Here is a 26,974-nt window from a genome sequence, read left to right as displayed (position 1 = left end):
GATCACTACCAGAGGTTCGTTCAAGTTTGTAAAGATAGTAGCCCCTTTAACACGGCTTTCTCGTAAGACCGAGAAGTTCGAATGGACAGAGTAATGCGAGAACAGCTTTTAAGAACTGAAGCAAAGGTTGGTGACGGCCCCTATGTTGGCGTTGCCGGATGGAAAAAGGAGATTTTGTGATTTGTAAGTGACGCTTCGCATAAGGAATTAGGGTGCTTCTTATACAGCACAGCAAGATAATCGCGTCCGCGTCAAGACAATTAAGGGAATATAAAATTCGATATCCCCACCCATGAGCTTGGGCTCATGGCAATAGTTTTGCCCTAAATGTTGGAGGCACTACTTGTATGGAGAGAAGTGCGAGATTTACCTAAGCCATAAGTGCTCTAGTACATTTTTTACGTAGAAAGAGCTCAACATACGCCAAAGGAGGCGGTTAGAGCTAATCAAGGATTACGATTATGAGATTCTTTATCATCCAGGGAAAGCCAAAATGGTGGCTAATGCCCTTAGTGTAAAGGAGAGACTCAAGATGATAATGTCTTTGGGAGAGTTGATAAGAGATTTTGAGAAAATGGAAATAGATATGAAGGTAACCGGAGCCGGTACCGAAAAGCTGTTTGAGATTGCAACACAGTTCGAATTATCGGAAAAGAACATATTGTGCCAGAAAAAGTGATGAAGGAAGGCAAAGAGCCAACAATTAGATAAAAGATTAATACCGAGAAAGATGAGAAAGGAATAATGAGGTATTCCTACAAAATTTGGGTTCCAAATGTTCAAGAGCTTAAAGATGAGATCTTAAATGAAAGCTAGTTTGAGGAATATGATTTAGAGCAAAACCTGAACGTGATAGTCAGGGAGGTCGCCATCAAGATAGAATGAACCTATAACATAATGAAGTGGAAAATGAGGATTTAAAATGTATAAGATAACCCCAAGTATGGGAGAAGGATGAAATATTTCATACTAAGGAAACAAAAAGTCGAGTAAGGAAAGGAGACCCGAGACGGCACTCCTATACGACAATTTATGGACCTTTCTAGACAGAACATAGACTATTATCCCCAACCACCACCCTGAGAAAACAATGTGGTGAGAAATTCTTTCAGGACCTTTAAGTCGCTAAGCTCTCAGAGTTCCAAGGAACAAGCTGACCCAGTCGAGGCAAGAGCCTGGCTAGAGGAAATATAGAAATCATTTGAGATTCTAAATGATTGACGAATCACAAAAGACTGTTTTGTCACTTACCCTCCTAAAAGAGAGGCCACCCGCTGGTGAAAGACCAAGAAAGGCACGGAGCCAGAGGTTAGAATAAACTGATTTAAGTTCAGTCAATTGTTTTCGGGAAAGTAATTCCCAAGGTTATGGAGATAGTGTAAAAGCTTTAGAGTCAGAACAAAGGCAGACGAGTATGATAAATTATGAATCTAAGTTGTAAAAGTTATCAAGATTCGTTCTGAGGACACGAATCCAGAATGACGGGATGTTTGAAATCAATACTTATGTTGTGTTAGTTCATGAAATAATGATAAGAGAAAGGAAAATAAAAAGAAACTGAAGTGGAAAGGAATATAAAGGCAGTAGAGTGTGAGGAATGATAAAGGAGTTGGGTATGAGGAAACCCTAAAGACTCGTAGCAATAGAAATAGAAAAGTATGTAATCGTCAGGATGAGGGTGGTTCACCATGAGTTAAAATTGATGGTGAAAGGCATAAGAGATACATATATTTTATCCCCTGTAAGTTGGGAGGATTCGAGGAAACCTTGAGATAGTTCGAAGGATAAATAATGAGACGCGGATAGACTGAGGAGACAAGGAAGTAAGAAATTTGGAAAATTGGATGAAGGAAGTGACCTTCAAGAAGGTGAAGTGTAAGACCGGTGGCTTGATACCCAGAAAGGGAGATGCTAGGTATGAAAGATATACCAACATTGAGATGACTGTTGAGATAAACAACAAAAGTAAATAAGGAATTATTAAGAAGAAGTTCACGTTGAACACGACCAATATTTTCCAGAACATCCTTGTTATCGTTACCAAATTAGGCAAGAAAAGCGGATAACCGTTGTTATCTTTTGGAGGCCATATTGATTGACCCCATTTTGAATACAGATGTTATTGTGAAATTAGGCATATACTATCGAGGTGGGAATGAATGAATAAGACACCCTTATCAGGGATATATGACTTGATTATCCATGGAAGGATGCATGTACCTTTTTAAAGGTGGAATTAAGGATAGAACATCGGTAACTTAAAATGAATCCTAGGGGAATGCATAAAGGTTGGCATTTCACCCTTAATAGGGATGGTATGAGTTTTGACATTATGAATTGGAAAGGATTAAGGTAATAACAACCTTTAAGGATCAGTGGAGAAATTTTTTTCAGAAGTATATAGACTATGATTCTGGTATTAATAAATGGTATCTTGATATGCCCTGTGCCTAGGGTGTACCTGATGAAGGATTTAAGGATAACCTTGGAAGTTTTACAAGGAGAAAGATAATATTCAAAATTCTCAAGAATAAAAACGTTAATAAAGGAAATATGACGTAATTATAATGATGCCAAGTGAGGCACGTGTTAAACCACGAGAAAGTATAGATCGACCCAATAAGGGTCAAGATTGGTGAAAACAAGAAGGACCCATGATAAGAGACGTTCTAAGTATGATTGAGAGTCAGTCATGACAGTGATTAACCTCTAAAGACTGAGGCAATAACTTATGGAAAAATGGTGATTTTTTTTTTACTCATCAGATTTTAAGGAAGACATCTTCACATAAGCAGTGATTGAAATGAGGTAGAAAATTTATTTGGAGGTGGTTAAAATGACATTGACTGAAAGGAAAGTTTACTATCAGGAAAGGCCAAAGAGGTGGCCGGCACCTTAGAGGAAAGAGGATAATTATAGGCGCTTGTGCCAAAAGAATACAGTGATGATGGTTAAGGCTGTGAAGGTTGTATTATGGTTTGAAAGATTGACATTCCTTCTGATGACCGTGCAATACCCAACCGTAATAGTAGTTGGTAAAGGTTTAATTCGTGTAATCACCATGAGCGGGCTATCTATCTTAGAAGGTCCTATCTTGAGAATAATCCAGGACCATGTTTCAAAAGGGACTAAACGAACATTGGAGTTAAGTCTTCTATTGAAGGCATATGGTTAATAATGGTATTAACCTGCTATTGTTGTTTTCATTGAAACTCTTCTGCAATTTTATCTACTTCATGTCATGAATGTACGTCAGGATCAGGAGTGCTCTTCATGAATCATGAATGGTGATTATGTTACCTCCTTAGAAGAATTAGATACGAGATGTATGGACTCCGTATGGTTAGCTATTAAGACTTCATGGAAAATGAATGACTACAGTAGGTCAGTGGTGGACCATAGTAATGCAGCAATGATTCTGCGAGTAATGAGCTGATTATAACCGTGAGAGTTGTATTGGAATGGATGTTGAGATTGAGTACCACTAATCGGGTCGTGGTAGTGTATAAGTTATCATTGATAGACTAATTAAGTAGAGTATCTACCTATTGAATAATTATTCCCTCTTATGAAAAGAGAGTCGTATTACTATACGAGGAAGGTTGCGGTGCAAGCATAGAATTCTAGAAACGACGATGTCTAGAATGAGATCCCAGATTCGATTTTTGATATCGAGGGAGTTTCAAAGGTGATTGTGTATAAGCTCGAGGAAGAGCATGGGTCCATAGAATGATGGACGGAATAGCAAAAATATTTAGGCATGTGAAATACGATGCTATAATACTTGATGTTGATATAAACATATATATGTTTTGTTCTCCTATGACAGACCTCTATAGTTCAGAGGTAGATTCCAAGCCAGATATTTTATGGCAATAAATTTTTTTTTACGTATATACAATTCTCTTCAGTTCATTCTTTTCTCTTCTTTTCATTTCATATAAACTGAGAAGAACAACCCTTCCAGAAGGGGAGGTATTGCCGAATGACTATCTATCTGTGTGATAGAAGCCTAGTAGGATACCATCTATTGTTTAATTGCTTGTCAAGTACTAAAGGCTGGCCACCTTCTGTACTAACTATGCGATATAACAAGTGTTCATGATCATAGTGATCTCTCAATAAATTCGTTTACTTCTCTATGAAGGATTAAGCTTTCGAAAATGGAAACACATTCGTGATACTAAGGTTGACGTGGTTATTAAAAGGTTATAGAACGCTAACGAGCAAAAGTATAACCAGTATAATATTAGGAACGGAAGGTAGTAGCGATTACGAACTGGAAAAGAATGGGTATTGAGACGCCAAAGCTATAGTGCTAGAAGCTATGATAAAATTCCATGCAATAGACTTGAAAGAATTTGGAATGATCACTTAATACAGATTGAGTTTTCTTACGACAATAGATCATATGTCAGTATTGAGATATCGCCTTATGAGATCCTTGAGGGAAGACAATGTCGATCTCCCTTATGTTAGGATGAAGTTGCAGAGCGCAAGATGCTCAGACCAGTAGTAGTCCAAAGGACCAAGGATATAATAGATCTAATCAGAGGACGGCTGGTAGTAGCCCAAGGTGGACATAAAAAGTATGTTGATTTGACACGAAAGGACAAGGAATAGGAAATAGGGGACCTAGTAATGTTAAAGGTATCCCTTGAAAAGGATGGATGAGGTTCGGAAAGAAAGGAAAGCTAAGCCCACGAATTGTTGGACCCTTTGAGGTATTAAGACATATTGGGAAGTTAGCATATGAGCTAGCCCTACCCCCGAACATGTAGCAAGTCATAACGTGTTCCACGTATCAATGTTAAGGAAGTATAATTCGGATGCCAGACAAATAGGGGCATATGAGCATAGACACGCAACCCGACGTAACCTATATGGAGCAACCAGGAAGGGTTATAGAGTGAAAAGGAACAAGTGCTTAGGAGAAGGGTTATTAAACTAGGCAGAGTTGGTGGTAGGACCACAATGTGGGAAAATTTACTCGAGAGTTAGAAAGTGCAATGCTAAGAGAGTATCCCTATTCATTTTCTATCTGATTCCGGGACGGAATCCTTTTAAGGAGGGGAGACTGTAATAACCCCAATTTTTGGAAATTTTTGAAACCCTTATGAATAGTATTTTTGCTGAATGAGAAAACTTTTCATGCCACACTATGTAGGGGTTCTGTTATGGATATTCTGAGATTTTATTAGTACTCTATATGGTATATAAGTGTATGTAAAGATCGTCAGAATCCAATTCCGAACACTTTGATTTTTCCCGGAAATCCACTAGATACGGAAAGAATTGAGTATAAGGTAACAGGATAAAAAGGATTTAAATTAAAGGAGTATAAGAGAGGATCATAAAAGGAATTTAATATATTGAGAAAGGTTAAGGAAACCTAAGTAATAAGATCCCGGGTATGATCCCTCAAATGATAAACGAAAATGAAAGTTAAGCGAACCGTATAACAGATTAGCGGTCATTAGGCAAGCAATTAGGAAGTTAATCAAAGAGATTAGAGGGGAGGATGTCATCCAACCAATGAGAAGAGGACAAAGAGGGAAAGATGACATCATAGCATGACATAAGCATGACATGGGAAGGAAGGAGATGTGGTTGAAGTAGAACCACACAAAGTTCAAGGTTAATAAGGTAATTAACCAAAACAAAACAAAAACAACCAACCAAAACAAATCAAAGCAAAACACAAAATCATTTCTTTCATTCAACCAAGAGTTGCTCTCGGCTTTTTCATTTTTTAAGAAGCAAGAATTTCAAAATCCAAGATTCAAGCTTCCTAAATTGGTAAGATAATTCCCTAGTATTCCTTATGCATAGTTATGGCTATATTATGAGTTTAAGCCACCAATTCATTCTCTATCTTCTCCAAGAAATCAATGAAGAAGACAATGAATAGTGATTTCAAGGTTTTTAACTTGATTTTTCTTGCTTTTCCTTTAAGATCCAAGCATTCCTAAGACTCCTCAAGGCTTCTTAAGGCTTCCTAGCTACTCACACCACTTCAAGGAAGGTATATCATCTCCAAACCCTAGCTTTAATTTGTATATTAGGTTGATTTTGGTTGTTAGGGTAAAGAGTAGCTTGAAACTTGTTTGTTTAAGGGTTTGGGTTGGAATGGTGGTGATTGAATTGTTGAAATCTTAAGATTTGGTTGAAGAATGTAGTATAGTGTAAATTCAAGTTTTAGGATTAAGTAAATTGATTATAATGAGTTGATTTGGGGCTGTTGTAATGTAGTTTGGATGGAGTTTTGATTGGGTTGTGAATTGGGGTTGAATTGTGGTTGTTTTGAATTGGTTTAAATTTGGGAAATCGCGTAAACATAGTCGTCGCAATGTCCGATTTACTTTAGACTGCCTTTGTTCATAACATTAGGATCCGAGAACCCCCTGCTAGATTTTGACCATTGCCATGATTAGATAGTGCATGTTACGAGCTTCGTTTTGATATGTAGTTCGTTTGATTCTGATGCACGGTTTAGGAGAAACGACCGTTTTAAGTAACGGCGTTTCGCGAACGAAACTTTTCCCTCGCCTTACTTTGAAACCTAGGTTAAAGACCTTAAAGGACTAATTGAAGTATGAAACAATTATGGTAAGTGTTTTAGGCAGTTGGTAAGACACTCGCGAAAGAATCGCCTTAAAACTCGTAATGGTTAATTTATTAAAAATGGTGGAGCCGAGGGTACTCGAGTGACTTAAGAGAATTAGTAAGCGCAAAGCGAGCGTTAGAGTCTAAGTTGGTTAATGTATAGATTTACAAGTGACTTTGGTTTAATTCCAACTTACTTGTTGTTTATAGGTTACCAGACTCGTCCCGAGCCATTTGTAACCCCCAGTCGCTCAGACAAGTTTTCTACCCGTATAACTGTTGTTGTGATGTATATGTGTATATGCATGATCTTGCGATAAATGCATAGTTGTTATTAGCAAATTCTTGCGATATATTGTAGCATGTGATATGGTACATATGCATGCCTGTTTCGTATTCTTGCCATATATATCTGTTGGTTCAGTTTATAATACCTATGCTAGAGAATAGCGGTAATTTGCATATACCCTTAGTATAGGTACCCAAAGGTGAAAACATTTTCTAAAACCGGGAGTTGAGGATCCCGAGTAGATTTTGTATATATATATATATATATTTATATATATATGTTTATAGTTTTCAAAACTATTAATCGAATAAGGTTTATTCGATAACTTTATATTATTTAATGAATATTATTTCAAACATTCATTCGAGGGCTTATGACTCAGCTTATTTATTTATTGAATATTATTTCAAATATTTATTCGAGGGATTATGACAGCTTATTTTATTTATTGAATGTTATTTGAATATTCATTTGAGGATCTATGACTCCGATTATTTGCTGAGATATATTCTTTATTTTATTAAAGAATAAGGTGTCGATAATCAAACTTATCTTTGATAATTCAAATAAAGATATTACTTTCGTATAAGTATATCTTTGATTATTTACTATTCACTTCAAGTAAGTTTTCCAACTTCTACCTCAAGTATTCTTTATGGGAATATTATTTAAATAATAATATTCAGATATTTCTTTTTATTGAGACTGATTTACTTTATTAAATCAGCATTATTCCAAACACTCTTTAAAGTATTTTCGAGTCTTTAAAATGATTTTCAAAAATTAGAGCGGATCCCAAAACTCATTTTTTTTATATTTAAGATCTCCCTTTTAAAAAGGGGATTTAAATACTCGCTCAAAACCTGAGGGATCCGGCTCTGTGGTGTGTTTTATATTCACAACAAGGTTGCGGTCTTGATAAAAGAGTTTTTGATTACTTACCCAATACTCGGGAAGTAAAATTCTTGGAACAAGTTAATCCATTAACAGGCATCGCCTGGGAAATATCGGTGAGTTTTCCTTTCCAACTAGATACGACTTCTTGGTGGAGCCGTATCAACAAGTTTCTACTTGAGGAAAGTGGGGACGAGCTTTACGTTTCAGAGTCATGGATTTCATCTGAACTAGGAGTGGCGTAAGTGGTCGTGTAGCGCCGGCCCAGCCTTATTATATTGGCCCAAATGGCCTGGAAGTTCCGCTAAGGCGGTCCATTCCTTAGGAGTTCAGTGTTCGGTTAACAAGTAAATCCGACAGGTTCTCCTCTACATGTAGAAAATGGTGGGGTTGCACTACTACGACTGATCATCATAAGTGGTCTTCCTGGCGTGGCAAACTCCCGTAATGAGTTCATCACCCAATTGGATATTTCTGCAACACTACCCAGAGCACTTCGATAGAAAGGCTACGGTTGGGCGATTGTTGAGTGTTGGCAGGGTCAAGTTTTCAAAATGATGTTTGCATCAAATGAAGTATCTCGTAACTTCATTTTGTTTTGATGATATTTTAAAAGATTTAATCTATTCAAATCTGGTCTTGTAGTCTCATCTATGTGATGAACTTTTGAAACTATTTATAACTTGAACGGTGGTAGTTCAAGTAGTGTTTGGAAAAGATATAAGTATATTGGAGTATCTTGTAACTTCACCTTTTGAACTTATATCTAGTTAATGGTCGTCTTATGAATGACAAAGACTTTCAGAAAAACGTTGAGACAAGGTTAGATATATGAGATCACCTTGCAATGATATTTTTTATACAGTTATAAACTGGAACTTTGTGTATATTATACATGGAAGAGGACTTCCAAGATTTTGAAAAGTATATATGTATATATACTGAATATTTTGCGACTTCATCGCATTAAAATATCAAACTTGGTTCATTTCTTTATACCAAGACTTTCATGAGTACTATGAAAAGGCTCATATATTGTTAATCAATATAAATATTATTTTGGTGGGCTTGTTGCTCACCCTTGCTTTCTTCTTTCATCACACAACATCAGATAGACAAGACGAACAGGACCAAACTCCTAATTCGTGAGCGGATAGGAAACGTTCCGCAGCTTCCTATAGGCATTGATGTCGCTGTAGCTGAGGTAGGAACTACCAATAGGCTAGGCTTCAACTTTTGATGTACCAGATTTATGTATATTTATGAATTGTAATAATGGCAAAGAAAATGTAAATTTATTCAGAAAACCTTTTAAGGTGTACTGGCAGATAATTGTGGAATAAAATGACTTGTGATTATTTTTGGATGTTCATCTCTGAGACTATAACTTGTGGTGTATGTGTTTATTGTGGGGTCACAGTACAGAGTAGTTGATTAATTATTAAGATTGGGTGTTATTAAGGGAAATGGAACTCGTGACAACCCGGATCCCCGACCCCGGATTTGGGGGTGTTACAGAGATTGTTATGCAAGATATGCCTGTACTATAACAAGACTAATTCAAATTGACAACCCTAAGTACGTTGTATGATAATCTAAGTTTGCATTTTGTGTTGTATCACTTAAGTCTGTAAAAATATAAATAGATTAGACTAGAGTATTTTTCTAGTAAACAGTCTCAAGACTAAGAATAAACTCTGGAAGAAGATGATGAAAATCATGCCTTAGAGAAAGTGTGAAGAAGCTTGGAGTTGAATAAATCTGTTTTGGTAAAAACATTATAAGTCAAGAAATCTTCAAGTCACAGACTAAGTGTTATAGAGAAGTCATTCAAGAACTCCAGAATGACTTATCGAGAAATCAAGAAAAATTTATTGAGAAGTCTCAGAGATATCGACAAGCCAAATTGAAGACATGAAGATTGGAGATTTTGACAAGTCATTTCTTTACTGGAGAACTCTGAGATATCGACAAGCCAAAATATCACTAGAGAACTCAGAGATATCGATAAGTTAATTCCGCATACAAAGAAATGGAGACCTCGACAATTCAAGCTCATTCGAGGACTCAGAGATCTCGATAAGTCATGATTATACTCGAAAACTCAGAGATCTCAACAAGCCAATTTTACATTTGAGAACTCAAAAATTTCGATAAGTCACAACAACTATAGAGTAATAAGAGATCTCGATAAGTCATTATACTTATCGAGATGTCTAGTTCTCTATATACCAAACTGGAGATCTCGAGGTAAAACTCAAAGTACAAAGTGCAGACCAGTTAAATATCCAAGATTATCAATCAACAAACAAATCAATCACTGATTTGAAAAGTCTACAAAAGCAGCTTGAAGAGTACAAGATCAAAGGCCAAGATTATCTGACAAAGTAAAGTCATAGACATGCACGATTTGCAAAGATACACTAAGTCAGAATTAGAAAGTTTTAGTTAATTTAAAGTAGAATTAGAAAGTTTTAGTTAATTTGAAGAAAATCACAACCGTACCTTCATATAAACCTCCAACAAGACACACTTTAAATCTGTTGGGAGAAAAACAAAGCAACTGCAAGTTACTGAGAGATCACTCTGGAATTGTTATGATCAATCTGACTTTCTGTCACTAAATTGGTGCCTCGCAGATGAAGAATATTTTCAACAGTTAGCTGAAGAAATAGTTAGATTATGGGTTGTATCATATACAGAATTCAAAATATATTATGATGATGGTTCTTTCACTCTACTTGGGAGTAACCTAATGGACACACTTTCAACCACAGAATTCAAAAGATTGATCAGTTTGATGAAGGATAAGGATACAATCACAAAGTTTTGGAAAGCTGTATATTGTGTATGGGTGAAAGAAAGAGATGAGAAAATTGCAAGGGCAAAGGCTGAAAAGGAAGGAAGAGGTAGGAAGTATGCAGAAGAACTTGCAAGAATTGAGAAAAGATCAAATGAGCTTAAAGCAAAAGGGATGAGCAGACTCTCCAAAGATGGAAATATTCTGAACATAAAAGTTGGCAGATTCTCTAGATTTAGAGCAGGTTATCTAAATGGTTATTTATTGGATGAGTGGCTCAAGCTTGTGGAAGCCTTAAGGGGAACTGAGATCTTAGAAGAAATGGAAGTGTTAGTAACTCTTAAGGATCTCATTTAAAAAGAACCAGGCTATGAGGACTTTATGTAATGAATCTCCTGTTAAAATTTCTATAACCTCTCAATGTTAAGTATTGTACTTCTGTCATTTTTTTTGTAAAGTTTAATTGTTCATTGTAGCTTGGGGTTAGTCTTGTTAACAAGCATGAATTTGTGATAAGCAATCTTCTCACAAATTGGGGGAGATTGTTGTGCAAGACATGCCTGTACTATAACAAGACTAATTCAAATTGACAACCCTAAGTAAGTTGTATGATAATCTAAGTTTGCATTTTGTGTTGTATCACTTAAGTCTGTAAAAATATAAATAGATTAGACTAGAGTATTTTTCTAGTAAACAGTCTCAAGACTAAGAATAAACTCTGGAAGAAGATCATGAAAATCATGCCTTAGAGAAAGTGTGAAGAAGTTTGGAGTTGAATAAATCTGTTTTGGTAAAAACATTATAAGTCAAAAAATCTACAAGTCACAGATTAAGTGTTATAGAGAAGTCATTCGAGAACTCCAGAATGACTTATCGAGAAGTCAAGAAAAACTTATTGAGAAGTCTCAGAGATATCGACAAGCCAAATTGAAGACATGAAGATTGGAGATTTCGACAAGTCATTTCTTTACTGGAGAACTCTGAGATATCGACAAGCCAAAATATCACTAGAGAACTCAGAGATATCGATAAGTTAATTCCGCATACAAAGAAATGGAAACCTCGACAATTCACGCTCATTCGAGGACTCAGAGATCTCGATAAGTCATGATTATACTCGAGAACTCAAAAATTTCGATAAGTCGCAACAACTATAGAGTAATAAGAGATCTCGATAAGTTATTATACTTATCAAGATGTCTAGTTCTCTATATACTAAACTGGAAATCTCGAGGTAAAACTCAAAGTACAAAGTGCAGGCCATTTAAATATCCAAGATTATCAATCAACAAACAAATCAATCACTGATTTGAAAAGTCTACAAAAGCAGTTTGAAGAGTACAAGATCAAAGGCCAAGATTATCTGACAAAGTAAAGTCATAGACATGCACGATTTGCAAAGATACACTAAGTCAGAATTAGAAAGTTTTAGTTAATTTAAAGTAGGGTTTAGTACATGCTTATATATGTTGTGTAAAACCAGTGTTTACTGTTCTATAAATTAAATACTGGATGCTTTGTTTTAAGTGTAACAAACAGATCTAAATTCTAAATTCTTGTAACTCTCAAAAGAGACGCTGAGTTCTTAACATAACAAGAACCCGGTAATTTGTAGCAAAACATATACTTAATTTTAATATAAAATTCAGCGAGTTTTGAAGAAATAGTGTTTTCATGTGCATGTTTTATTATTCTTGTTGAAACATATTATCTCTGCAAGTTAGATTATTTTGTTCACCATCCAAAAACAGTCCAAAAAGATTAAAATTGTCCAAAACACATTCACTCCCCTCTGTGTTGTTTTCATTACCTAACAACCCTAAAATTGAGATGATCAAATTATCCATGTTGTGCATGAAAAGATAATAGAGTTAAATAATGTACATAAGGATATTTTGGTCTAAATATCAACAAATGGTGTGTACCTATAAACGATATAAACGAAGGATGCGCACGTATCAACTCCCTTAAAATAACAGCATACAACATTTTAGCAATCCGTTTCTTTTCCTGTTTGATAGTGTGTTATCAAACACACCCCCACCTTTTCTTTACGAGGGAGATATAGCTCGGTAATCTTTAATTTCAAAAATTTATTTGTATTTAAATAGTTGCCTCCCACCTCAACAATATATGGTACTTCACTAACACAGGAAAGGAGGCCAGGTCTTGTACATGTAAAAGAATATATCGAGACGAGTGAAATTTCCTTTATCTCGTATAAAATTAGAGATGGAAAGATCTTTACATATAATTTAATTGGAGGACGTAAAGTTCGCAAACCAGTAACACCAAAAACAAACAAAAAATTAAATCCAAATATCTCTTGCCATTGGATCTTCAAACTTTAGCTGCAGGCTTTCTCAAAGTTTGTAGCTAACTTGGCTTTTGAGTAGTGTCCAACATCAAGAGGGTACTGGGGAAAATAGAAGCAAATTCAAGAACCGTCCATGGACACGTCACTACCATTTGCATTAGGTGGATTTACACCCGAGGGAACGCCAGAAGTGTTCTGAATTTGGGCCGCTCCAAAAGTGAACTCTTGAGGAGGGATGTCTAGACTTGAACGGTTGAAAATGGAGGTTGTTCCAGTATTACTGAAAGCAGGTAAAACAGCTGCTTCATTGGGCTGTGGGAAGCCAAAGCTGAAGGCTGGTACACCTGAAGAAGATGAGAAGACCGGCAAAGTAGAATTGGTACTCTCAATATCCCCAAAGATCTTTAGCTCAAAATCACGCAGTTGCTGATAAACAGCTACAATTTGTGAAAGAAAAGAAGGATGTTAGATATATGATAACTTTTGTTGATAAACAAAAAGTAATAACTACAATAAACAAAAAGATTAAACACAGATGTAACGTGCTTTTTGAATATAAGAACTCCCGTAGTCCTGAAAATAGACTCATTGCAGTTATCTTTCTACCAATAAGTTTTTGACTTTTTTTTTGGTGGGGGGGGGGGACGAGGGGAAAGGGGGAATTTACATATTTATTGCCACTGGCCCCCTGATTCTAAAAAATTCTACTACTTTCACTTACCAAATTTTAAAATTCTACTCTCTTTTTTTTAAAAGTAAATATTTCAGGTATGGGTTTGAGAATCAAACCCTAGACCTCTTCCAAAATATTCTATTTTTTTTTTTGTTGTAACTATTAATATATTCAACATTAAGTACTAAGTATACAACCAGTTGTTAGGCAGGTCATTATTCAGAACTTTAGCAGATGGTATTCTGTTGTAACAAAACAAATAGTATAATTGCAAGTAGCTTCACAATCCTTCAACTAAAATACTCATCAAAGACTTAGGAGTCTCCCAACCACGAAGCTATAGAGGGACCAAAGAAAGTGTTGACTAGAACGGCGATAATCAACTCCTAGATATATATATGCTGCTTCATAAAGCTTAAAGTGGGAATCTTCATATTCCTAGCAAATAAACCAATACATTGACAAGAGATTTTCCAAAAAGGTAGTGTACAGTAAATAATGATTTAGGATCCAAAAAAAAGCTACGTGAAGAGAACTTTCCTCATTTAAAGAAAGTATATTAAATCCCATTAAACAAGGTGTATTAATACAATCGAAATGTGAAGCTTGATATTGCCTACTATTACCATATCCTTTACTAAATTCAACAGTTTCTTCTATGGGAAAAATATCGAATGTTGACAGAAGTATTCCACCAAATATTTTTTTCCAAAACATGATTGGAGCACTCTAAAGTTTTTGAACTTGTTCGATATTTAAGCACTTCTATTAATACTGAAAACCAACTCCAAATAATATGAAGGACAAAGATAGGACATTTACAGACCTTGACTTATTTCAACTGAAGGCCTGCGCTCTTTCACCCACTGGTAGCTCTGACCAAGTCTCCAACCTTTGCTCTTCATCAAGTAAGCTACCACAACAGCTGGTGATCTGTCAAATAACCACATCATAAATTTTTTTTCTAGAAGTAAAATATATATGATACACTTAACACTTCTACTACAAAGATGCAGTGTCAACATATTCATGCATCTGCAAAGCATATCATTGGCTCCTAATGAATACCCCTCTCTTCTTAATATGAGAATGTGGGTTCCAAACTCAGTCGGGGTACCGGGGTAGGGTGAGTGGGTATTACAATATCTGTAATTGACCTTTACCAAGTTATCGTTAGAAATATATTTTTTTAGGTAACACCATAACCCTTAAGCACTACCACAGACAAAGTATAGCAATAACAAAACTTGAACTTGCATTTTCATCCAATGGAAAATTTCTAGTACAACCTAATATGGATGCAAAACTTCTGGTAAAGGGCCTTAACTTTATTTCTTCGGAGAATTAACTTTTCTGAAAGAGTTTAGTAAATACAATTGATTTAGAAGGCAGATACTTAAATTGAAACTAAGACAAAGTTGACACCACACATTTAGACTAATTCTTCGAAGGGAAAGAAAAAAAAGAAAGAAAACGGAGAAGCCATGCATAGAAATCAGCATGTAAATTCCCATAGAATTCTCACCCGAAACTTTTTGCAAAACAGATAGATCATTTTTTTATTAATGTAAGAAAACAGATTTAGTTTTAACCTTTAAAACGAACATTACCTATTTTTTCCAGACATGCAGTGCACAAGAACACGAGCTCTGTCCTTTTCGCATTGCTCTGCAAAATGAAACAGTGCGCTTTAAAATTTTCATGCAAACAATATTAGCTAGCTTTTTCTATGTATCTGCAAGGAGTAATTTGCACATTAAGCTTTATGTCTCGTACAAAAGCTGCAGCTTAAACCAAATATAGATAGCTAGTAAGACATGTAGCAACTCATCATGTCCTCCCGAATCAAAGCAATTGATATTTGAGTTCTTCTAATAGTTCAATTTCTAGACAAACCCATTCGTTAGTTTTCATTAAATTTAACAACTCACCAACCGACTATCTCCTGGATATATGTGTTCTTTTGATTAGCAAAAGGCTAATATTCATTGTTTCTGTATCTTAAGCTTGTTCCTCATTTTATAATAAAGTATAAGTTTATATTCCTAGCAAGAATTATATTAAGAAGGCAAGTTTAGAAGCATTAACCTGTAGTAAAATCTCCAAATGAGACTATTGTAAGTGTTATCTTCATTGGCATATATATAGTGTTTTTTTATATATTTTAAGGATAAATACAATACAAGGAACAACAGGTTATAAAATACTTAGATACATAGAAGTTGAGATACAGACCTAGAAATTGCAATGCATCACCAAATGGTATGTCTTGGTCACCTTGCAGACAGTAATACGTAAAAGAATTCTTGTAAAGATTCTGACAAGCAGGTACTGTCTGCAAAGAGAAAAAAACATTGAGGTCTTTGACAGTAATTGATCCATACGATTTTGGAAAAATGAAAAAGAAAGAAAACGGATATATAGATATTAGCTTGTTTACTTTTTGGTGTCGATAACTTTACCAGTGACTGAATCAGGCATACAAAAAGAATTTTTCCTTTCCTTTTATCATAATCATTTGATTGAACACTAAAGTTTGAAAAGATGGAATACGAGGCCTCAATATAGATAGCAAGAAATAAAACCCATAACTGTTGAATAGCCATAGATACTGCTCATTGTGGCATGATAGCGCTATTGCATTTGTAAGTAACATTATCCAATCTTAGACATATTTTAGAAAAGTAAAAAGATACATAGCTCACTCCTAATGTTAAAGCAATTGATACATATCACATTCAAACTAAAAATTGTAAATTCTAACCCCCCGGTCAAATCCCAAGCTCCAATAAAAATTCGGGTCTATACAAATCCGAAAGCGAAGCTAAAGAAGTCCGCCCCCGGACAAAATGCAACAAATTTGAATGCAACAAACTTGAGTAACCCACAAAGTGCATCATAGACCCCCTAAAAATCATGATTTGTTCACAAGCTTGGACTAAGCTTACAATTAGTGGGTCGACGATGCTGAACAAGAAATTAAAAAAATAATTGGAAAATATTTTACATTATTATTCAGGAATAAGATTAATTATGATTTATAAATGATTACTTATTTCGGTTATATTAAGTATATTATCAAAAACATTCTATGTTATAGTAGTATAATAATAAAATGATTTGTTTCCTTTAATTAATTATGGTAGTAGATATAGACAACTGTTTAGGTTTCTTTTGATTAGGAAATTACGTGGCTTCCAGTTAATAGTTTTTATATATATATAAAACCCTTAGGGCAGTGGGTGTTCTGTGGTTCATCCACATTTGGAGTGGAAAAATCAAGTTTATATATGCTTCCTAGCTTCTTTAATTGATTGAAAAAATATTACGAAGGACTTTATGCCACTATACCGTGATTCTACTGAATGTTGCTCACTTGCATATATTCCAAAAGTTGTAATTTCTCTAAAGTTACATGTAACAAAATGAATTATCAACATGAACAAATCTGGGCTTGAATTATCAACATGAACAAATCTGGGCACCACGTAATACAAACAAAAAGAAACCACAAATGCACACAACAACTTCAAACCCAAATCCGGGTCAATTAATTTTCTAGATTTAGTTAATCCAGTTCATGTCTACAATTATGAAAGGCAAAAAAAAGAAACAACTTAAACAGTCTACACAATTGGCATCAAGCAATCAATTCTAATACCATATATATACCAACATATCAATATACATCAACAATCACAACATACAATTAATTAAAAATCTTCATCAATCTAACAAATTATACTATACTAATCAACATCCTAATAAAGAAAACACTCACATTCAAAACATGGGAAATCCCTTGAGTCTTAAGAAGCTCGGACCGCGACGCGTTGTCATAACTACCAAGATACAGAAACTCAGGCAAGATCTCAGAAGGAAAAGCACTAACTTGAACAGAAGTTCGGAGACCATCATCAGGCATACGATGACCACAAATCCCACAAACCTCTCCTTCTTCATATTTGTGATAGTGGCCACATATCCCACATGGGTTTTCTCGCTCTCTCTTTCTCATACTTTTCTTGATTTTCACCAATTTATTGAATTTGATTGCACTATGTATCAAAACAAGTATGACCCAGATCAAGATTTAGCCTAAAACGCCTAGATTTGTATAGATTATTTGAGATTTAGAGTGAGACCACTTGGGTTTGATCTTTGAACAAAGCCCTCTCTATCTTTCTTTTTCAACAGGATTTATAAATTTGCATTCATTACATTTTTTCTCTAGAAAATTGCATTCATTACTTAATCAATCAACGATATTGTCTATTTATTAATATTATAATAGAGCAGTGATAGTGAAAGGTCATAGAAGTATTCTGAATGTACGTTTTGTTACCATAAGTCCTTTTGTTTTGTTACCATATCCATTGGAAAGAGTTAGTTAGAGACATACAGTTATTAATATGATATTTTTTTCCAATAAAATTAAGAAATATAGAGATTTTAAAACTTTTTGTTTTTTGAAAAATAGATTTTATAACTTTTAAAAATTCTTGATCCCACTACTGAATTTTTCGCGGAAATACCTCGCACATGTTATTAGAGATTATATAATAAAATTTTGAATGTTATTCAATAAACGGAACAAATTTGAGAATAATTATAGTAATTCTAATATTTTATTAAGTAAATACAATTGATAGATGATAAAAAAATGAAGAAAGTTAATAGGACCAAAAAAATATTCTGAAAATATCAAAAAAAATTTAAAAAAAATTGAAATTTACATATAGATTATAAACTAAACTATAACTTAAAACTAATTAAATACAACCACAGATAAGGTACATTTTTTCATTAATATTTTTCTTTCTTCTTTTGCTTTCTTGCTAATTGGCAATGTCAGTTTCCTTCTTCACTTCTACTTCGCAACTTTGCTACTGGTGGGTTAAGAAAGACAGTTTGTTTATCATTTTTCTGATTCTGATAAAAAGAAAAAGTTCAAACACATTAAACATGCATCCTATACAAAGGTCTTTTTCATAATATACCACATTAGTTGGGCTGGGAAGGTCTCAAGTATCAAAAAATTACAGACCATATATGCCAGCCAGTATAGATCTTCATTATAAACTATATATCATCGATAACTTCTTTGTACAGGTACAGGTTTATCTAATGGACTGCTATGAGAAGTGAGATTCAGCCACAAGAACTGTGTAATTTGTGCATAGTCAAAAGGTCAGGTTATAAACATTAAACACCAACAATTTGATTTTACATTTCGTGGTAAGAGGTTACAACATACATAATTACATATGAAACAATAATTACATTGATCGTGGCCAATGATTTCTCTTTACACGAACTTCTGAATCCATCTATTTGGGTACTCGAGTAACTTACTATGATTGTAGGAGTCTGTGAAAGTGACATCACTGCAAACTGTTACTGCAGAATCTGAAAAAACAATTTCTGCATTCTGAAGTGTGAAGCCATGAATAATTGGCAAAGGAAATCCTTTCCCAAGGCGTGCGTTAGCATATGGCAAGCATACAGTTTCAATGAGAGTCCAGACTACGGGCTGCAAAAGAATTTACAACAGTTTATATCTAAAAAAAGCTAATGTGACAATTAAAATAATTCATTTTGACGCTTACTATTTTTCATATAAAAAATCAAATAGTCACGGTACAAGATCCTATCATGGAGATTTTCTATAATTATTAAACAGATATCTTCGATCCATTAACTTAAAGAAATGTTGGTTCAATTATCTCCGCTAGAAACATATGTTCTCAAAGACCTGTCTTCAAGCGGATGATGAGCGGTTACACCAATTTCACACAAACATACCCTCTCCTCTCTATCACTATCCGATTAATCTTGTACTTATTATGGTATAGTAATGCATGGATTCAAATGCATTTCAATGGAGACTATGCAGCCTGGTGGTAAACTACATACAAAGTCGGCCCTTGTACTTTCTTCAACCGTTTATTTGTAGTTATATACTGGTGGAACCTTCTATCTTGTCTGTGTGGAACCAGGAATCGTGGGTCTTTCCAAGTAGGCTTTTCTTGATTAAAATGATTCTTATCTTGTTTTATGAATCATAGTTAATTATCCCAAACAGTACACTTTCAATTTTGTAGCCATTTTTCTCCGATCATCCCATCTTCTTCTCCCTTTATTTTATTAAACTTTTATATACTGTTTCATTGTCCATATTCCATGCACATACTTTTACAAACACAATGAACAATGCCTCAATGAACCATAGGTTAGGTTGATTTAGTAAGTGGATGCGAACCAAGAACATGTCTAAGAAACTGATGTGGATAAGGGCAAAGAATTAGACATGATTTTGATTGTTCATGTTCGAGTTACGGAGATCAAAAGTCGAAAGTATAGTACGAACGATTAACTTCCGGATGCAAGGGCTTCGACGGACATTGTGCGGATTGTTTCGGTCATTGGGATTGTGTTGGCAGGGAAATACATACAGGTAAGTCCTATGTGAATAATTCCATGGGCTCAGGTATTGTACCATTTCACAGATTTATACTTGTTAAAACTAGTGCTTGATTTTATAATGTGTAAATATTTTGTTGTATTGTTACTATTTATATTGTGTGTATTACACTCTACACACACATAAATATTTATCACACATTTCGGTATTGTGTATTGTATATATCTTTTTATAGTTATATTCTATATTTTCACATGTTCACACACAAGCCGGGGTCTTTCACAAAACAACCTCTTCGTTCTTTTGAATGAGGGGATACTGTGTACATCATCTCCCCAAACCATGTTTTTTGCGGGATATATTGGGCAAGTTTAGTTTGGTTTGGTTTACATGTCTTCAAGACGTTAGGCAAGTGATCAAACAAAGGAAAGAAGAGATATATAGACAACATAGCGGATATACCAATATAGTAATATAGATATAATGATAAAATGTTTGAACATGTTTACTAAATATCTAAATCTCGACCATTTTGGTAATCAAAGGTTGTACATAAACAATGCGCCCATGTCACACAAGTAACAACTACCTTTTTATTTTTGTTCAGATGCTGTAAAGAGAATATCCCAAGTATAACACCAAGGCAGGTTCTTGACATGATTCATAATGTATTTATTTAATAATAATTTTGCAGTATACATTCTTGAAGTTGGTGCAGACACAGTTGGCTTATATTCATTGAGCTATTTAAACAAATATGATTTAAAATTATAACACTTTCCACGAAATCACCAAGAAAGATGCATAATAGTAAAGTACAGTAAATTGGAAATTTGACTTGATGTTGGCACATACCTGAATGAGGTACATGTGGAGTTTGCCAATTTGGCTCCATTTCAGTTGCATTGTGAAATCATTCAATTGCAAGCTACCAGCAAGATTGTTTTGCACGACTTTTACCGAACCTGAACCACGTATAACCTGAACCAGGAAAAAGCATAGTATCACGCACCAAAAATGTATAACTACCATTGATAAGACCCCAAAATAAAAAAAAAAAAATAATGGCCACTGTCTGACCATGGAGATGCATATAATTAGGAGGAGATGCCACTATCAGCATGCAATAAACCTTCTCTGCTACTAGAATCTCCTATGCTCATGCCAGCCTAAATGACAGAGGTGAGAGGACATAGACATTCATGAACAAAACTAAGCTCAACAGCATATTTTAAAAACCTAAAGTTATGCTCAACTGGGAGTCAAGTTCTGTTAATTTGTTGAATTTACTTTTATCTTTTTTAGTTATCTCCTTTCCTTTATAGACGTGGTGAGGAAAAAGATAATACTCCAATTCAATGACCACAATGTTGAAGCTATGATAAGTGACGACATCATCTAGATAAATATTATAGCCAACATTTGTAGTTGTGTTTTTTAGACTGAGCTACTTTGTCTTTTATCTCCAAAACCATTTTATTAGTTAAACAATCACAAATATGTAAAAATAATTTACAAAGAAAGATCAGAGGAGCTTGTGAGAGTTGAAGTACTATATTAATCTAGTCAATAAATCTTACCAATGATATACAGACAACTGGAACTATATTCCCGCCCTCCAGGACATCAATGATTAGATCTGCATAAACAGTGGCACTAATACCATGTGGTGAAATTCGCACAACTGGAGGAGCGGAAAGAGAGATATTAAGATTCATGTCATCATTTGGGTATTTCTTGTAAAGTTGGGGGATAAGATATCTCCACCATGCAGTGTTTAACATCGACTGATCTGGTAGTGTATCCACTGTCCATAGCATAAATTCTGCCTGATGAATAAAATTGTGTTTCTCACAGATCAACAAACTAAAAACAATAAAACACACATACAACAACTATTTAATTAAACGTATATTCTAAAGCTTTCTAGCTCACAACTGTCCAACTAACAACTTCATATCGGATTCAGAGAAACTATAAAAGATGCACGTCTGCAGTTGCAACAAAAGTATTATTGATTTAATAACTTTCTTACTTACATTGTAGTACAAGGCAGATGCAGAGTTGAAAACAGCCTCGTCTAACAATATACCAAGCATTTTTGGTGAATTTGTGCAGGAAACTGAGGATTGAGAATTCTTGCGAAACACAGTCGACACTTTGCCCTTTTCAGTTCTTGTGAATAAGCCATTGATTTCCAAACCAATAGAATTATTATTCATTAGCGGGTCATTAACTAAAGTTACATTTAAAGAAGCTATATCGTCCACCGGTATTTCTTTTGGAAGGCCTTCCAAGAAAGTTTCAAGCTTTAAAACTCCTTCTTCTAGTGCCTTTGCAATTGCATTTTCTACTGCAGATGCTATTTGTCCTTGGAAAGCATCCACCATCCTTCAAGTTGGAAAAAAATTAGAACAAACAAACAATATCAAGTAACATAAAGAATCATATTTCTCCAGCGAATAAACGTAGAAAACTGATAACAGGTCTTTATAAAATTGTATTGTAATAGTAACAGTTAAGCTTTCTGCTGCCCTTTTTTCCCTGGCATTAATCCTCATCTACAGTAGATAACCTCTTCAAAGGGTCAAAATAAAAATTAAAATACATTTATAGATCCCTGCTAAATATGCATACTGCCCCTTCTGGTGTGTCGTTTCAATTAAAAGCTATATTTTATAATTTAAACTAACACAGATGATGACAAATTAAGTATAAATAATGAAAATAACATCCTTAAAAGAACCGTACCCTTGATACAACCAAGAGGCCCCTCCATCCAATTTAATAATGATGTCTTTAACATAGCAGCCACCTTCAAGGAGAGAGATGTCTATAACTCCCTCATGAATTTTCAAGCCAAGAGTCAGCCCAATTTCCATGCCTTCAACCTTTGCCCAGAGGTGCAATCAATCAGATCCTTTTGAGAACATATACTCAAAATGAGCACCAAAGAATGTAATATAAAAGAGAAAGCATTTTAATAACATAGTATGCATGGTATCTACATTAATTGCAGATGAGCTCTCAAATTAATATTCAACCAATATCAGTTCATTCTTAGAAAAAAATTGTTCTTGCATCATTACAAAACAATAGACCGTGGGATCTGGTAAATTTGATTACAACATTTACTAATAATTTAAAAGTTTGTCTTCCACCCACGGTGCTTCTACAGCTCCGCTCTCCGACTATAGTAATTAACTTCTTGCAACAAATATGGAACTTTTTTGGATGTGAATGACTAATTGTATGGTCTTACTATCTTCACCAAACGGAGAATAAGATATAAACCATAAACTTCATGATTTTGTAAAAGCATATACAAACATAATCTTCCCTAGTAACCGCAAGTACTTAAAGAACTTAAAATATATAACATACTGAAGTAACTACACAATAAGCTTTTTACTAAACTATACACTATATTAAGTACTCACAATTTGATAAACCCGGTAAAGAATATAGACAATTAATAAAAATAAACTCCACTCCAATCTTCTCACCAGCAATTACTAAATTGGTTATTTTTTTATTTTTTTTATCGCCGTGGGTAAACCCTACGGGCTCACAAAATACACGTGAACCAAATATGAACCAAGGTAAACCGCTTAAATGCGACATGGCATAATCATAAATTTTCCTCCGTGGGATTCGAACCTGTGACCGAGAGGATAGTTATCCCCTCTTTAACCAACTGAGCCAACCCTTGCGGGCCTAAATTGGTTAATTTTAAACATACATCAATAAAATTAAATTCTGATCTTTATGTTCATATCCAGAGAGATGATCAATTACTAATTACTAATTGGTTAACTTTAAACAAACATCAATACATAATCTGAGCTTAACTAATTTCTGGAGAGATAATAGAGAGAGAAGGAGAGAGAGAGAGAGAGAGAGAGAGAGAGAGAGGGAGAGGGAGAGGGAGAGGAAGAGAGAGGGGGCAGAAAGAGAGAGAGTGAGAGAGAGAGGGAAAGAGATGGGGGAAGATAGATAGATAGAGAGAGGGAGAGAGAGGGGGGGAGGGAAAGAGAGAGGGGGAGAGGGAGGGAGAGAGAGTGAGAGAGAGGGAAGGAGGGAAAGAGAGAGCGAGAGAGAGAGAGAGAGAGAGCGAGCGAGAGAGAGATATTAACCTGAACAGAAGCAAGGCCACTATCAGAAATAGAGACAGGAACAAGCCAAGTACCATAAGAATAATGCCAATTCATACTAAGATTACAACTAGTACCCGAGGCCACAATAGCAATCCCAGTATCACCAGGCTTGATAAACGAACTGGGAACATCAACATGATAAATAGTTATATTCGATAACTCTACATCAATCTGCCCAAGAAAGGGTAGTTTAACTGCCTTCTCAATCTGGGGTAAATGAAGAGGTGTGATAGAAGCAATAGCGTTGTTAACCAGCAGTTGTTTGAGAAAGTCGAGGCCAGTTTGGGAAATAAGCATGGACATGAAGGACTCATCGGTCAATTCAGATGATGAACAAAAAGGGGGTGTTGTAATTAGGAAGATGAGGAGGATGTATGCTGTTGCGGTGGCCATTGATGAGCTGGGCTTTTGGTAGACTTCTTTTTTGGTGGCAAGGAGAGAAGATGGACGATGGATCGTGTTCGCGTAGTGTTGTATTTGTATGGATTACTGAATTATTATTACTAACCGTAGCATGTTAATATTTATATATTTTTATTTTTATTTTATATATTTTTATTAAAATTCTATATGAAAAAAATAAATACTAAATAATGATTATATTATTATGCTTTTATTGTGGATAATTCCAAGTTAAGTATAGTTATTATATCATTGATGAGATCTTATTCATAAATATTAATGTAAATATTTGTTGTTGGTGAGATTCGAACCTCAAAATTTTTATATATCTTTATAAATAATAATATAAATATTTGTTGTTATCGGGATTCGAACCTGAGAACTTATATATATTTTTATAATAATAATATAAATGTTTGTTGTTGACGGGATTCGAGTCTGAGAACATGCGGAGTGTATTTTTTAGTATTTAAATCTGACGGCTCTTATTATTTGATGAAGAAGATCCGACGGTCGTGATGGAAAGAGATAACCAAAATGAGGGGTTAACCAAATTACAAATTATACCCCATTCCAGTTATTATAGTATAGTATAGATTAATTATTATTATTATTATTATTATTATCATCATTATTTATTATTATTATTATTATTATTTATCATTATTATTGGTAGTGTGACTAAAGTTCTATGGAGCATACTTTATTATTAGAGTACTCGGAGTCCGGTACATCTATGTTCTACAAATAAAATATATTGTAAAATCTTTTATCTAATATGAATATATATGTTCTGCAAATTAAACATATTTTATATAATTATATATTTTACAATGTTTGATTTCTAAAATGTATGTAACATGTAAGATTTTTAATTAAATAATGATGTTTATACAACATCATTCGAAAAATAATATACTTTATAATATTTTAAGTTATATTTCATATACAGAACATGTTAGGGCCAAGCCCAATAAAGAAACCAGGCCCAGCAAGAGAATAGGCCCACTAGGAAGTATTATAAATAGAGAGCTACCCCCATTTAGAGGGGGTTGGATAATTAAAATATGGACTAGAGTAGAACCTCGATAAATGAATGTTCGATAAATGAATAACCTCGTCTAATGAATAAATTTCTTCGGTCCCAACTTGATCCAATGGGCTTAATAAATAATTTCGCTTAATGCATTAACGAATAAATACAAATGAAGTCTTTATAGGCCCTATGTAAATATAAATGAATAATCATTATATTTCAAATAATATATTTTTATTTATATAATATATCATGAATACATTTCATTCAATGACTAATTTTCAAACACATTAATAAGTCATATTTTTTCGAAAAATGCCTCCAAAGTTGATTGTTTCTTTCCTCCCCCAAAATGCATATGATCCTTGATTTTGTGTAAAGCATACACCACTTCTGGAATATTTTGATCATGTTGCAGCAGGTAGTTTTTTATAGTGACAATAGCTTGAAAAGCTTCTCTTGAGGATACTTGTGGTATAGTGATGTTATCATCGGGTTCGGGATCATTTGCCTCATCATTTAGTACAGCTTCAATGATTTCTTCGTCCGTAGGAGAATCCATAACCGCATTATTCTCTTCAAGATAGTTCAGAAGATGTTCAACATTCATCACATTTTTATAGTTCAATTTAGAAAGGAGTTTAGTTAAATCTTGGATATATACAAAATGATATAATTACAAAAAAAAGTCTAAAAATATCATCTAAATGAATTATTATTCATTTATCGATAAATAAATATTATATTCATTAATCGATAAATAAATAATCTCGCCAAATGAATATTTTTTTGGTCCCAAAGGTATTCATTTATCGAGGTTCTACTATATATTGTAGGGTCAACAGTGACGCTAGAAGGAGGGGCTTATCTCAGGTATTTCTATAGAAGAAGATAGTCTGAATCAAGAGTTTCAACAAGAAACAATGAAGTAGGTGCCTGAGGCTCAGGCCCCGGGAACCAGAGAAATAAAAATCATCCACAAGAAAGTTGGAGTGAAGGCAAAATCGGTATTGCAACCTCAAACATTGTTGTTTGAACAGGAAGACGTCATTTCAGTAGAGAGACCAACCCAATCAGATCCTATTGATCGGAAAAGGCGACCGAAAGACCGCGAAAAAACCCTGGTTGAAGCTTCTACTGGACAAAAGGTTTTGTCAAGCGATATGCATCTGCATCTCGATAAGAAGCAACGAGATAAAAGCAAAGGAGGCGAAGATAATGATGTTGAAGTTCAAGACGAAGAGGATGCGAAACTCAGATCACTTGAAAAAGAGAGAAAGCTGATTACAGAGAAGATTAGACGCAAAAAAGAAATAATGCGTCTACATCGCGAAATCTCTGAAGTCTCAGAAGATTGCAAATCCTTGGAATACAAA

At 34.4% G+C, this 26,974-nt stretch overlaps 3 protein-coding genes across 4 annotated transcripts; all 3 read right to left on the bottom strand.

Moving 5' to 3' along the window:
• Positions 1 to 12,777: 12,777 nt before the first annotated feature.
• LOC141698078 (protein-tyrosine-phosphatase IBR5) lies at positions 12,778 to 17,834 on the bottom strand. Its single transcript, XM_074502686.1, has 5 exons — positions 17,361 to 17,834; positions 15,815 to 15,914; positions 15,190 to 15,247; positions 14,406 to 14,512; positions 12,778 to 13,343 (listed from the first exon to the last, which is right to left on the bottom strand). The coding sequence occupies exons 1-5, from the start codon at positions 17,595 to 17,597 to the stop codon at positions 13,027 to 13,029; spliced, it is 819 nt and encodes a 272-aa protein (XP_074358787.1). The 5' UTR covers positions 17,598 to 17,834; the 3' UTR covers positions 12,778 to 13,026.
• Positions 17,835 to 18,632: 798 nt separating this feature from the next.
• On the bottom strand, positions 18,633 to 24,653 carry LOC141697592 (putative BPI/LBP family protein At1g04970). Of its 2 annotated transcripts, none has more exons than XM_074502052.1 (6): positions 24,140 to 24,650; positions 22,755 to 22,894; positions 22,043 to 22,394; positions 21,584 to 21,832; positions 20,859 to 20,984; positions 18,633 to 19,112 (listed from the first exon to the last, which is right to left on the bottom strand). In XM_074502052.1, the coding sequence occupies exons 1-6, from the start codon at positions 24,551 to 24,553 to the stop codon at positions 18,888 to 18,890; spliced, it is 1,506 nt and encodes a 501-aa protein (XP_074358153.1). In that variant the 5' UTR covers positions 24,554 to 24,650; the 3' UTR covers positions 18,633 to 18,887. The 2 variants fall into 2 exon arrangements, with proteins under 2 accessions (XP_074358153.1, XP_074358154.1); XM_074502053.1 differs by lacking the exon at positions 18,633 to 19,112 and adding an exon at positions 21,084 to 21,172 and having other exon boundaries at positions 24,140 to 24,653.
• A 1,243-nt stretch (positions 24,654 to 25,896) lies between these two features.
• Positions 25,897 to 26,208, bottom strand: LOC141695302 (uncharacterized). The gene has a single exon (XM_074499560.1). It carries the CDS (start codon positions 26,206 to 26,208, stop codon positions 25,897 to 25,899), a length of 312 nt encoding a protein of 103 aa, XP_074355661.1.
• Positions 26,209 to 26,974: the final 766 nt, after the last annotated feature.

The sequence above is a fragment of the Apium graveolens genome, chromosome 11, assembly GCF_009905375.1.
Source record: "Apium graveolens cultivar Ventura chromosome 11, ASM990537v1, whole genome shotgun sequence".
Taxonomy (NCBI): domain Eukaryota; kingdom Viridiplantae; phylum Streptophyta; class Magnoliopsida; order Apiales; family Apiaceae; genus Apium; species Apium graveolens.
The sequence above is the reverse complement of the archived record's forward strand: the minus strand, read 5'-3'. Positions and strand labels throughout refer to the sequence as shown.